Source organism: Antedon bifida, chromosome 1 (assembly GCF_963402885.1).
Source record: "Antedon bifida chromosome 1, ecAntBifi1.1, whole genome shotgun sequence".
Taxonomy (NCBI): domain Eukaryota; kingdom Metazoa; phylum Echinodermata; class Crinoidea; order Comatulida; family Antedonidae; genus Antedon; species Antedon bifida.
In genome coordinates, this window is record NC_136226.1 from 6,998,851 (window position 1) to 7,013,000 (window position 14,150).

General features: G+C 33.5%; 1 protein-coding gene across 3 annotated transcripts in view; it reads left to right on the forward strand.

Moving 5' to 3' along the window:
* Positions 1 to 14,150, forward strand: part of LOC144839936 (poly(rC)-binding protein 3-like) — an 81,321-nt gene that overhangs the window by 44,456 nt on the left and 22,715 nt on the right. For all 3 annotated transcript variants that reach the window (XR_013611817.1, XM_078695525.1, XM_078695529.1), the window contains 3 exons: positions 1,286 to 1,318; positions 4,891 to 5,010; positions 11,687 to 11,815. Coding sequence is in view for 2 of the 3 variants with exons in the window: in XM_078695525.1 (XP_078551651.1) it covers positions 1,286 to 1,318; positions 4,891 to 5,010; positions 11,687 to 11,815 (282 nt within the window). In the remaining variant the exon portion in view is untranslated. The remainder of the gene's footprint in view (positions 1 to 1,285; positions 1,319 to 4,890; positions 5,011 to 11,686; positions 11,816 to 14,150) is intronic.

A 14,150-nucleotide genomic window follows, 5' to 3' on the forward strand; every position in this document is an offset into this window, starting at 1 on the left:
TCCAAAATCAAAAAGTACTATATTGGACTTGATTTGTTCATGTGCACCTCGATTATTTTGTACTGTAGGCCCCTGTAATTTTTGTAAATATGCCCCTATAAAATTATGTAATGAAAATGGCGATAGGCGGTGCTGTTGTTGACCATTTAAAGCATTTGTTGGACGTGCGTGACAACGATAGAGAAATTGATGATGAAAATGATGGTAAAGATTGACCCATGACAACTGTTGATGATATTGTTAAAGATTGTTATGAAATTGAATATTGAGTGATTGACAGAACAAAGTTGATGGTTGCAATGATTTATTATACAACTAATTTAATTAAAGGTTAAACATTTACAAACACACAATAAAACACAAACTAAATTAATTTTATTCATAATATCACATAAAGAGAAACCCAGTAACACTTTAAAATATATATTAAAATTATTTTCAGCACACAAGCTAATGCATGTGTATTGAACATTTCAAATAAAGTTAATTATTAATAGATGTTATTATTCATTGATAATTAGAAACTAATTTGAATAATTAATTATTTATATAATTGATGTGTCCTCATGTGCACTGTAATCTCAGTTTAGAATTTATAATGTAAATCATTCATTGCGTGTTATACGCACTTGAGTCATTGTAATATTATTATTGATAACATTAATATAACGATTTCCTTAATGGATTTCAATTATAATTTTTAAATCATAGATCTAATTGATTTTCATAGTATTTATGTTGTTCAATTATTCCTATTTGGTGAAATACTCCTTGGGAGAAAAATGAAGATGGCCAAACAATTGAAGAAGAACAAATTTGCATTTAGTTTTTTATAATCAAATTTTAAGAAATTTAATGTATGAACTGCCTTTATATCACATTCCCAAGACAGCCATTGCTGTTTGACAATTGCTTACAAAAACTCTACTATAGTATTATTTTGGTTAAGATCTTGTCATTAAACAGGTATACAAAGATGCCGAAAGTAGACAAAACATTAATTAAACAAACAAAATGTTCATATAAACTCGGTAACACATTCCCGAGATGGTAATTGTCTTCATAGTTGCTAAAAGATCATGTAGTAATACTCCATGCTAAGATGTAAGTTTCCGACTTACAGCCCATAACCTTGACTTAAACATAACATGCGATTGATTCAAATTAGGCATAAAATGAATTAATGTATTATACACATTTGTCAATTCAGTACCATCTGTTGTGTGCACATCATTAGAGGTAGATATTACTGTATAATAATGTCGTTTCTTTCTTTCTTCTGCAGAAAGGTGACACTGTAAAGAAGTTCCGAGAGGAGGTGAGTAATAAAAGATCCAATAAATTCCTTTCTGTATAATTTCTGTTGAACATTTGTTTGGCCAGGTTCATTCATAGAGTAATACCATATAAGTTTAGTACATGACTTGCATTTGATTGGTTCATTACGTATCACGTGCCATGCATTATTTTGATCAATCCTCAAGATTATGCGGTACATTTTTGATAAAATTAAATTTATTTATTTGATGACTTTTGCGCATTCAAAACCATTTTGTAGAGTGCACCGTTTATAAGAGCTGTAAGCCTATTATGCGGCCAAATTCTGAGCGCCATATCATTTTGATAGGCCTATATCCAAGCTTAAATAGACCAGTCTATCTTTCAACTTATGAAAATATTCTATCCATTCCATTGTACAACATATCAGCATTTTGATCAAAATATAATAAGATGTTTGAATGTAATATTTGACAATTGTGCATACTGAAGTGGCGCTCGTTGTACTGCTATTCACAGTGCTTTTTGAACAATAGTTTTCTCAAATTTCATTTCATATTAAAATGTTTCCATTAATCCTGCCACTGCAATGTTCAAAACTTTTATTATCATAACGCTGAATGTGATTCTTTTCAAATCTCATGGGTCTGTCAACTAGGTGTTATCTCACTCACCCTATGGGTTTCTAGATGATCCTCAAGCTATAGATTGTGTCTTTAATTACCACTTTTAAGAGCAGTAAGAGGTTTTTTGTGACACCACATGTTTAAAAATCTGTGATTTTGAATTTTTACGACGTAGAATTGGAATAAATTTGTGCAAACGTGTTTTGATTAATTGCCAATTTTTTGAAGTGATAATAGTTTAGCATATTATGAATGTATACTTACGTAAGCTGGGTGGCAACATGTTAAGTATGGTTAAGCTAGAAGGTATATAATGTAGGTATTAGGAATGGAAATTCTGGTGGGCCTATAACTTGTATGTAGATAAAGAAGGAGGTGTCAACAAATTGACAGTGGATGGGTGGTTAAAATTAGAAAGTTAAAATAACTTTAGGGTGGGTAGAAGTTTGATAGAAGGTGGATACTCCTGCCCACTTCCCACCTAGAACATCCATTAAAATTAAGGATGGAAGCCCTTAAAATAGTTTATTGGTTACCCACAATTCATTTATTTGATCATAGCACAAGAGTGGGTAGAATTACGATTGTCAGTATGTGATATTTTACCAGATGGATGAAAATAGTTAATGTCAAAACCGTGTTAAAATTAAACTTTATGGTTGACCCACACAGCAAAAACAATTTAATTCTGTTGATTGGCCTACAACTTCAAATTTATTCAATTGTTGCATAAAAATATTGGAAATTATGATATAAAATAGGTTTGTATTGGGAGCACTACATTCAACCAACCAGTTGAAATATGAAATAATAATATATTTCTATAAATCATAATCAATAATCTATATTTTCTGAAATAAAGGCAAAACATAATAACCAGTAGATTGTATAGTATAACTATAGTATAATGGCACAGTACAGTATATAATGAAATACTTTACCAAAGTCAAATTTGATACACTGTTAAATACTGCCCTCTATAATAGACCTAGTTTCATAACTAATGTTCCAGATTGAATTGTATTGAAATTATGATGTTAGATAGTATCAATTGTTTCTTAATATTGCGTCATTCGGTGTGTATTATTGGAAACTATGTTTTCTTTTCAAAATTTGTATGGCAACGATAATAAACAGTACTTGGTCTATTGTTATTTTAAATCATTACAGGGTATTAACTGTACTTTTTGGCTAGGTTTGATTGCATTGAACTTGTCAAATTTGTGTCCCGATTACTGCCCTAAATTTGTTTAAACTTTAATATTATCGGGGAAGACAACAATTTGATATAACATGAGTAAAAGAGTACTATATGCATTTAGCTAATAGTAGTGGATGACGTTTTTAAAAGATTAAATTTAGGAATGAGTAAATTAATAACAAAAAAATAATGATTTGCCATCAATAATCATATAGATTCACCCAGATTCTCAATCTCCTTACCCTAGAATATGACATTTAAATAAAACCTTATTTTCAAAACCTTAAATGTTCGAGATTTTTCATGATAAAAGGAATTGATTTATTTTATTGTGTATCTTTATTTTCGTGTCATTTTAAATTTAACAATCATCTATTTCGCAATTATTAAGGGAAAAGAATAATGGGATTTTGTTATAGTATAATATATTGATTCACAGTTTATTCACTATTTCGGTTCTTAAAATCCCATTAGCGTTACGAACAAAACATAAATGAACGCAATAAAAATTGAAAGATTATCAGGTTCATCTACAATGATCGCCATTATGATGCAAGATGGTTTATTATGACCAATTGTTTTCTCAACAATTTTGTTATTTCTTATTAATGGCGATGGTATTGCCACATAGGGGATACGAAATGAAATCCAACATCAAAAGAAATCAGCATTGATGGATAACATGCGATAAAGTTGTAAGATTAGAATATGAGCATTGTGAAAGGAAATGAGATTTTGGTGATAAACCTCTATTTGATTTGGTTATAATAATGGCTTGGTTTGAGGAAGTCATTGTTACTCTAGATATTCATAACTAATTGTACAAGTACATATAACAGATTTACTGAGCACTTCTTGAAATGAAGCACTGTGAAATGCGTAGAAAATGTTGCATGTTCAAATTTTGCGCTCGTAATGATCATGCTCTTCCTACTGCCACTTCATCACCACATTTCACCACGATTCCACAACATTCGTTCCATTCGATTAAATTCAAAGTGACATTTATTTACTTTAAAAAAGACAGTTAACAAGATGTAGGGAAAAAAAACAATAACAGTTGAAGAAGGCATGTTAAGAAAATAGCAGAATGCTTGTGGAAAACATGCCTATAGACAAAGATGATATTTAAACAGACATAAAAGGAAAAGAAAACATATCATATACATAACATAGCTAAACAGTCGTCTTCTGGTAAAGAAGTGATCCTGAGAAGATCATATCATCTATTCAAATGACATGCAACTGATTTTAATATTTTGTTTACTTGACAAAACATCAACACATGTTATCCATGAACTCTTTTGAGAGCAATTTTTATTAGTATAATATTATAGAAGAGGCTTAAGATAACATATTTATATATTTTATTTTAAATCCCTGTCCTTTGAGAGCAGTGCAATAATCAAAACATCTTGACAACAAACACAATCTTCAAAATTCAAGTTAAGAACTACTTAATTAAACATTTAATATTAAAATGCATCTTTTGATGAAAGATGTTAAGACTTAAGAGTGGAAAAGTTTCATCATTTTTATTATCTCTTGCCATTGTTGTTTTTGTTACTATTTGTCTTTTGGACGTTAATAAATGTTCTTTGAATTGAATTGAAAAAAGAGTATTTACTTTCTTTTTGTTCATAAAGTGAAAAGTTCAATATTGTTTTTCCTTGTATTATTTAAAAAAAACATTTTAGCGTTGGACAAATGAAACTAATTTCAATATAATGAAAAACACAGAGGTTATTCTCCTACTAATCTATTACCTTTGTATTGGTCTTGTAGAGTGGCGCAAGAATCAATATTTCTGATGGCACAACTTACCCAGAAAGAATCGTCACGATAACAGGATCAACAGATTCAATCATCAAAGCTTTCAAGATGATTACGAATAAATTTGAAGAGGTAAAATATTTTGAATTATTACTTTTTCACATTTTCTTGAAAACATTTCAATATTAATGTTATTTATGTATTTAATATACTTGATGTATACTTTCTTTGCATTGTGTTTGTATTCTTTCTGTTAAGGCTATTTCTTTGGTATAAACCTGAATGAATGTCTATACTTGAATCGGCTTGGTGGCTAATATGCTCGCCATGTTAGAGTATTTGGTAGCACCACAATTTATACCTCATAGGCATGTTTAAGTCTTAACAACCTGGAACATGCTGCTGGTACCAGAGAACCAGAACAATCTATTCAACAGCACCAATTTTTGCTTGACTTGCATAAAAACCTGATATAATGCTTTCTGACTACCGGACTACACAGACCTAAATGATCCATGTGTACCTGGCAAATTTGCTGGATCAGCTCTGATCTTCGAAGTCCCACTAAGTTCAGACAAACGGCCACTAAAAATTTGTTAAGGAGTGATTAATGGCCAAGTTATCCGGGGTTGTCCCTGGAACTTCATAATCGAATCACTATATATAAGTTGATATGATGCTGTGTCCTTAAAAATAAATAAGAATCTATGGTGAGTCCTGTTGAAAATTTGTTTTCATGTGTATGTTTATTGTGGATAAGCTACTCTCGGTTTTTTTCTTCGCTCATACAACCCTTTTAAATATTATTTTAGTTTTAAGTCCATTAATTCTATGGAAACTTAAAGCTATTTTGAAGGCATTTTGTTTTAAGTTTATTAATTCTATGGAAACTAAAGTTATTTTGAAGGCATGTTAGATAGAAGGTAAAAGAGAAAATGATAAACATAGAAAGCCTATATATAAAACAAAGGGACTTTTGTTTTGTATACTCACATACTTTACGCAGACAATACAAGCTGTGTTTAAAGGTTTTTAGAATTGAATCTCTGACAAATGCATTATTAATATTGATTTAGCAGTGTGTGCATCAAAATGCATTCCCATAGTAGTTATAGACATTAACGTTATAATGGCGCGAGGTAAACGCATAATGCTTTCAATCTTGATCTGACTTTCATATACTGTATTAGAAAAACAATAGAGTATTATCTCTTATTAAAAATATATATCGGTATATATTGTTGTATTTTACAAAATTATTACTTTTTGCTATTATGCTATTTTAAAACAAGTTTATCCAAAATTTTATTGTTGTAATATGTTTCTTTGTATTTAAAATTGTTTGCTGTTGAAAATTTAGAGGGAGATATTTCTAAAAAAAAATTCTAAAATATGAGATTTTATTATTGTATTAAACAACTCTTTAATGCTCCGTCTCCAAATTTAGAGCATTTTATTTTAAAAGCAGGGTTGTGCCAAAAAAAGTAATTAGTGTAATTAGTAAGAATTGTTAAAATGCTTTAAATTCCAACACTGATGTAATTTCTTTTCTAATTAGGACCTTCCTAATTAGCAGGCTATTGTGCTAAAAATAAGATGCGTTTTTGCATTTTCTTATTTTTGTATTATTTCAGAAAAAAGCTATAACTTATTAGTAGTTGCAAATTTTATTTTATTGTATATAAATGTGGACATCATACTGTACAGATTAATCTATAGGAAATTAATTTAATTAATTAACTTTATAATTACTAAATCAATATTAATCATAATTTGCTCGTTATTACCTAAAATCACGAACTATTATTATTTTCAAGAAAAGTATTGTTTGTTGTTATATAAAGTCAACATGTTAGTTATTACTTATTATTAAATGATAATAAAATTAGTAATTAACTTACAAATATTCATTTATAATTTCTGAAGACAATTCAGATCATTGAGAGGTCCATTTTGTTAATTGTTAAATGCCTACTCAATAGAATAGCTCTGTAACACACACACTACATTTCATGTTCCTTTTCTATGTCATGATATGTTGTCATGTACACAAAGCAGACAGCGAGACACAATTGAAAGCAGAGCATTAAGTCATTAGCATCTATCGGTAGTCGTAGTGGATAAGCGTGCGATTACCTCTTATTTACCTAGGCGACTGATGACGTAAGATAGCACAGTGCTCACTTAAGTCTTCACAATGCTAAAGTAAAGATAATACGGTTGTTCCCTGTTATGGTAATGCCGCCTGGTCCCCGATTAATTCAGGTACTTAAGTGAAATTCCTTACGGATATCTATGGAAACAAATGGGAAATTTACGAGACTTTTTCTGAACAAAATTCAGCAATAAAATCGGTATGCTGCTAAATTATAATATCTGTTTTAAAATTCAAATACGGCAACATTTTCATAATAATATTTTCATATTATATTCTATAAAACTAATTTAATTAATATTTACAAAAGCAAACCCATGGAGGTACAATGTATTTCAAAATATACTTTTAAAATTACCAAAATCATCAATTAAAATAAAGTAGGTCATCCACTTTCTAGAGAAAGAATAACATGTAAATGTAATATGTAATTCTAAAAAGTGTTGTTAAAATAGGCAAAAAATCTGACATTTGTAATAGAATATTGGTATATTGTTTAAAGTTCTATTTTGTAATTATTTAAACAAATATTATTAAATAATGACCAAATAATGGATGAATGATTTTCATATTTGATAAATTAAGGTTATAGATACATTAAATATGAACAATTATCATTATGAAATTAATAATAAAAAGCCAGAATCTAACACATATAGTAAAAAAGAGAATGTCCATTTGCAACATCTAATTTCATATTCCGTACATGACTTGCTACCTGCCAAGAAATGCCATTTATTCCCTGTGGAATATTCATAATTTTATCAACATTTTTTCCTTTAAATTAGAATAGTAATGTGTTACTTTCATAGGATTATCTATGACTGGAATTATGATAAATGCAATTCTCACTGCTCTATTCTTAGTCTGCCTGTATCAAGAAAATATAAGAAAATGAAATGGTGTTTTTCAGTTTCATGTGGCACAATATACAAGAAATCCACTCGATCTCTCAATCTTTAAATGTCATCTTTTCTGTGAAAATCTAGTTTTCACAATGCACTTTTTAAGGAAATAATTCAAGTCTTTTTGAAAATTCAGGTGTAGAAAGTTAACTGTAGTGTAAAATTCAAATGCAGCTCAGAAAATCTAGGTTCATTTCAAATGCCCAAAGACTGAGATTTAACCTCATACAAGAGTCATACTATCATGAATGTAGAGACTGACATATTCTTGGATCCATAGTAGCCTTTTTTTATACAAGGCCTATTTATCAACATAGAATCAGATCTGTAGTCATTGAATGCCGAGGATTAGATCTACTGGTTGTGGTCACTGTAAATCTGCCAAGTTGCAATAGATTTTTTACATAATTCAGTAAAAATAGCGATGATGATTATGTTTAAAGCAGTCCCTGATTCTAATCTCTATAGCCAGTTTATGGAAAAACATATATTTCCTCCATGTTCAGATGATGAATTATACCGCATTTTGGATTGCTGGCATTTTTGCTTTGAATCTAGTCCACCACAATATTTCAGTTTTCGCCGTTTTGTCTGAAAGTGGTATTACAATTACTTAAATACTTCAGTATTATAATTATTTGCAAATGTTATCTTGATGGTTTTTCAAGTGCTATACTATGCCAATGAGTCGATTGCATTAATCATCACGATTTTGCTGGCAAGATGATTTTCATGGTAAAAATATATCAATTTATTAAAATTCTAAACGAATTATAATGATAATGACAATAATCGGTATATCAATAGAAATGGACAAGTTGATGAGTTAAAACGTGATGTGGCTATATTTGTTTTATGTCTGCGACGTCTTAATCAATCAGGCGACATGCCTCATTGCTTTGTTATATGCTATGGCTCCATGCCATCTTCAAAATATCCACTTATAATTTTGTTAATCTGTCTTTATACGCCTTATATTTACAAGCAAAAATATATTTATTTGATATATAGTATTTAGACTTCATTCTCTAATTTATTCATTATTTGTTAATTTAAACACGATAGCTTGTTTCGCCATTATTTATCACAGTACTGTTGTATTCGTTTACACGGCCGTGTACGTTTATAGAGAAAATTAATTTAATTTTTAAGAAATAGATGAGTAAACCTTGATTGAAAGATCAGTTTTGTTTTTATCCATATCCATGCATCATTGCCGCTATTATGTCACGGTCCATTTGGGTATTACATTAACATTAAATATTCTTATTGCCTGCTTATTGCTCAGAAGTGAATTATCATTTTAAGACCGAATCTCAGCACAGTAGCAGGCTGTCAACAAAAACAATCTTTTGATCAGGTTTAATTAATATTGTCAGTGTTGCTGTAGTTTGTTGATGGTGGTACTGTACCTTGGTTGGTAGTTTTGCTGCAGCTTGGTTGATGGTGGCACTGTAGCTTGGTTGTAGTGTTGCTGCAGCTTGGTGGGTAGTTGCACTGCAGCTTGGTGGGTAGTTGCACTGCAGCTTGGTGGGTAGCTGTAGTGTGGTTGGTAATCTGCAGCTCGGTTGGTAGTGTTGGTGCAGCTTGGTCGTAGTATTGCTGTAACTTGGTTGATGGTGGCACTGCAGCTTGGTGGGTAGTGGCACTGCAGCTTGGTGGGTAGTGGCACTGCAGCTTGGTTGATAGTGGCACTGCAGCTCGGTTGGTAGTGGCACTGTAGCTTGGTGGGTAGTGGCACTGCAGCTTGGTGGGTAGTGGCACTGCAGCTTGGTGGGTAGTGGCACTGCAGCTTGGTGGGTAGTGGCACTGTAGCTTGGTGGGTAGTGGCACTGCAGCTTGGTGGGTAGTGGCACTGCAGCTCGGTTGATAGTGGCACTGCAGCTCGGTTGGTAGTGTTGCTGTAGCTTGGTTGTTGGTGGTACTGCAGCTTGGTGGGTAGTGGCACTGCAGCTTGGTGGGTAGTGGCACTGTAGCTTGGTGGGTAGTGGCACTGCAGCTTGGTGGGTAGTGGCACTGCAGCTCGGTTGATAGTGGCACTGCAGCTCGGTTGGTAGTGTTGCTGTAGCTTGGTTGTTGGTGGTACTGCAGCTTGGTGGGTAGTGGCACTGCAGCTTGGTGGGTAGTGGCACTGTAGCTTGGTGGGTAGTGGCACTGCAGCTTGGTGGGTAGTGGCACTGCAGCTTGGTGGGTAGTGGCACTGCAGCTTGGTGGGTAGTGGCACTGCAGCTCGGTTGATAGTGGCACTGCAGCTTGGTGGGTAGTGGCACTGCAGCTTGGTGGGTAGTGGCACTGCAGCTTGGTGGGTAGTGGCACTGCAGCTTGGTGGGTAGTGGCACTGCAGCTCGGTTGATAGTGGCACTGCAGCTTGGTGGGTAGTGGCACTGCAGCTTGGTTGGTAATGTTGCTGTAGCTTGGTCGTAGTGTTACTGCAGCTTGGTGGGTAGTGGCACTGCAGCTCGGTTGATAGTGGCACTGCAGCTTGGTGGGTAGTGGCACTGCAGCTCGGTTGATAGTGGCACTGCAGCTTGGTGGGTAGTGGCACTGCAGCTTGGTCGTGGTGTTGCTGCAGCTTGATGGGTAGTGGCACTGCAGCTTGGTCGTGGTGTTGCTGCAGCTTGGTTGATGGTGGCATTGTAGCTTGGTGGGTAGTGGCACTGCAGCTTGGTGGGTAGTGGCACTGTAGCTTGGTGGGTAGTGGCACTGCAGCTTGGTGGGTAGTGGCACTGCAGCTTGGTGGGTAGTGGCACTGCAGCTTGGTGGGTAGTGGCACTGCAGCTCGGTTGATAGTGGCACTGCAGCTTGGTGGGTAGTGGCACTGCAGCTCGGTTGATAGTGGCACTGCAGCTTGGTTGGTAATGTTGCTGCAGCTTGGTCGTAGTGTTGCTGCAGCTTGATGGGTAGTGGCACTGCAGCTTGGTCGTGGTGTTGCTGCAGCTTGGTTGATGGTGGCATTGTAGCTTGGTGGGTAGTGGCACTGCAGCTTGGTCGTAGTGTTGCTGCAGCTTGATGGGTAGTGGCACTGCAGCTTGGTCGTGGTGTTGCTGCAGCTTGGTTGATGGTGGCATTGTAGCTTGGTTGGTAGTGGCATTACACCTGGGTTGGTAGTGGCATTGCAGCTTAGATGTAGTATTACAGCTTGGTGGGTAGGGCACTGCATCTTGTGTGTGGGTACTAACACTGCAGCTTGGTTGGCTGTTGCACTGCAGCTTCGTACATAGTAGCATTGCAGCTTGGCTGGCAGTGGCACTACAGCATTTTTTCGCATGTGAATGGCCTTAAGAAATTAAATCTTATAGTTGTTTATTTTGCGGTATTAATGAAATGTACATTCACGACCTTTTGATGGCAGCTGAGATTCAATTTAGTAATGATGAAAATAAATCATTAATTGAAACTTGATATTATTGCGATATCATTGCTAATGCAACAGGTTTATTGAACCTTTTAATGTCCATAACTGAAGTTAATGAAATTAGTTTGATATGCTTAAAATATTTCTAGTGAATTCCTTAGAAATATCAATTACGTAAATGTGTATTGTATGTAAAGCTCTGTCTACACTATCAAACTTTATGTGTCAAAAAAAATGTGATGTGCTCATATATGGACATGATGATGTCATATCACTACCATATTTGGGTACATCACACTTTTTTGTCAAACTAGTTTGATAGTGTAGACAGAGTTTAACAGATAATAATTTAAAGATAATCCTAATTTCTTTATTTGGTTTTTATTTTGCCAGGACTTATCAAGTACAATGCAGTCACCTACAGCTCCCAAGCCTCCAGTGACTCTGAAACTTGTGGTTCCTGCAAGCCAATGTGGGTCTTTAATTGGCAAACAAGGCTGCAAAATAAAGGAGATTAGAGAGGTATAGTGTTTGTATCAGTCTTCATGTTGTAGGTCGGAGGTCACAGTTCGCTTCACTGAAAATTAATTTCACTCTTCTCTGGTCATGCTATCATGTTTTAGCTTTGATGCCGCAACTCAACTCAAGTATGACCAAGGCAACAAGACACTGAACTTGCCTTGCCAAAATACAGTAGCAACTCGTAACGGTCCTTTCATCTTATGTCTGGCTGCGACAAATACCAACAGTACTGTATAATGTACATAATCTCCGCAGGGTGCGGTGTTTTAAGGGGCGTGGAACTGATCGTGTCGCAGCCACAGATAAACCCTTATGAGCTCATCATCCTGTTGTTAGATTTCCTTGGTATAACCCATGATTTTGGTTTTGTTAATATCATATGCATTTCTATGGTTGGTATATTTTCATTTCAAAATAATGCCGGAGTTCAATAGAGGGTTTCAGACACTTTAAAAAAAAAATGTTTGAAAATGGTCAAATTTACCGAAACAGAAAATATAGAAGAATATTAATTAATAATCAAAGGGAATAATGATTTTTGTTTTTATTATTTCATATAAGTAATAATGATGATTATTAGGATTAAGATCAGAAGTTAAGATTCATCTTTCATTGTATTGTTGAAATTCAACCGAAAAGAATCAGAATTTCAATATTACCAATCTACTTTACGTTTTCTTCTCCGTATAGCATTCAAATTGTTTTTATGTTATTGCATGATGAATTCAGTTACTTAGTAGTCGCATCAACATTGATGAAAAAAAAAATCTGTTCGAAATTTAAAAAGCGTAATGACTTGTTTATCAGGAGGCTAGGTAAGTATAGCTGAAAGCGGTATGAAAAAAAGGTCATGAACTCCAGGTATGCAAACTTGTAACAGTGGCGTTAGTCTGACATTTTCATATTTTTGAGGATGTAAACACTAACGTTGGCAGCTGTGTTATCCGCATATAGATGTTGTATTTTTCTACAAATTGCCTAGGGAATACGTTCTTTATGTTGAAAAATCTATGGACTCAAGCTATTTTATACTAACTTTGAAATATGTTAGTAAGAAATATAGTTTTGCTTGGTCCTACTGAATAGCTTGGCTTATGGATTTATAAGATTAGATGCATATTATGCCGCAAGAAAAACGCAAATACTTCTAGTCTGATAATTATGCACTTGGTGCAGTTTCCATGGCAACAGTGATGTTAACTAAAATCTACAGTGTTGACGGTAATATATCTAGATGCCATACCTTTAGATGATCTGTTTTACATTAAAACTTGGATTCAATATTACACACTTTAAACATTTTCAATTCAGCTTTATGATCAAATATTTGCATTAATTTAGGAAAGAATCAATTTTTATGTTTTTAATTCTAGGTTTATAAATAAATATTTTAATTAAACTAATGTTTACAATGTCCTAATTTTAAACAATAAATAGTAATAAAATAATTCTGTTGCCCGCTCAATATTAAATTTCTCTTTGCGTGAGACTATCTCTATTTAAATCTATTTAATTATTAAAGATGTTGTATTTTTGGTATACTCTATATTTATTTTTTATAACATGCCATTCTTCAATGTTTTAATTAAGCCTATTCCAGCACTATAAGAAGAATTGATTATTTGTTGGTATCGTGTTCCTTCTTATATTCCCCCAGGAATTTAAGCTCCACAATATTATGCCATCATCTATTAGCATCTGTTCATTAATTTTGACGTTCTTACAATCAATTTCTTGACCTTTCGGAAATCACTGTTCTCTGAGATTTTAATGTTGATTAAGATTGATCCATATTATTTCGTGCCGATACATCAACACCTAATAAATTCTCAATGTAAACGACTTTGTCAAAATCACCCTTATTTCAATTTAATCTAATTAAAGCATCCAAAGGGTATATAAACAGTAAATCGGTATTAAAATGACGATAGTATTCGCCAAAAAATCTCAATGATATTTTTGTTTCTTTAGATTGACGGTAGGTGTAGTTGTATATTAAGAGTGATTTCTCATCTGTGGCATGTTTGCCCAAATGAAAATAATCTATCACACCTCTGGTTTGTTGCTTAATGGGCCATTACGATAGATCTACGACAGATTTGTTGATAGGAGCCGAAAAGACAACTCAATTAGAAATTTGAATTAACTCGGCAGTGATTTCTTTTAGCCTGGCAACGTACATTCTGATCCTGCCTAGAGATAAAGTAGCGCTACACATCTGCCTACTAACACGACAAACCTTTAATCCTTTGATCTATAAAGCTTTTCTATGTCTGGTAATTACTTACATATTTGGAATAGTTTACTTGAAATGGTGTTATGATTAATAATTACA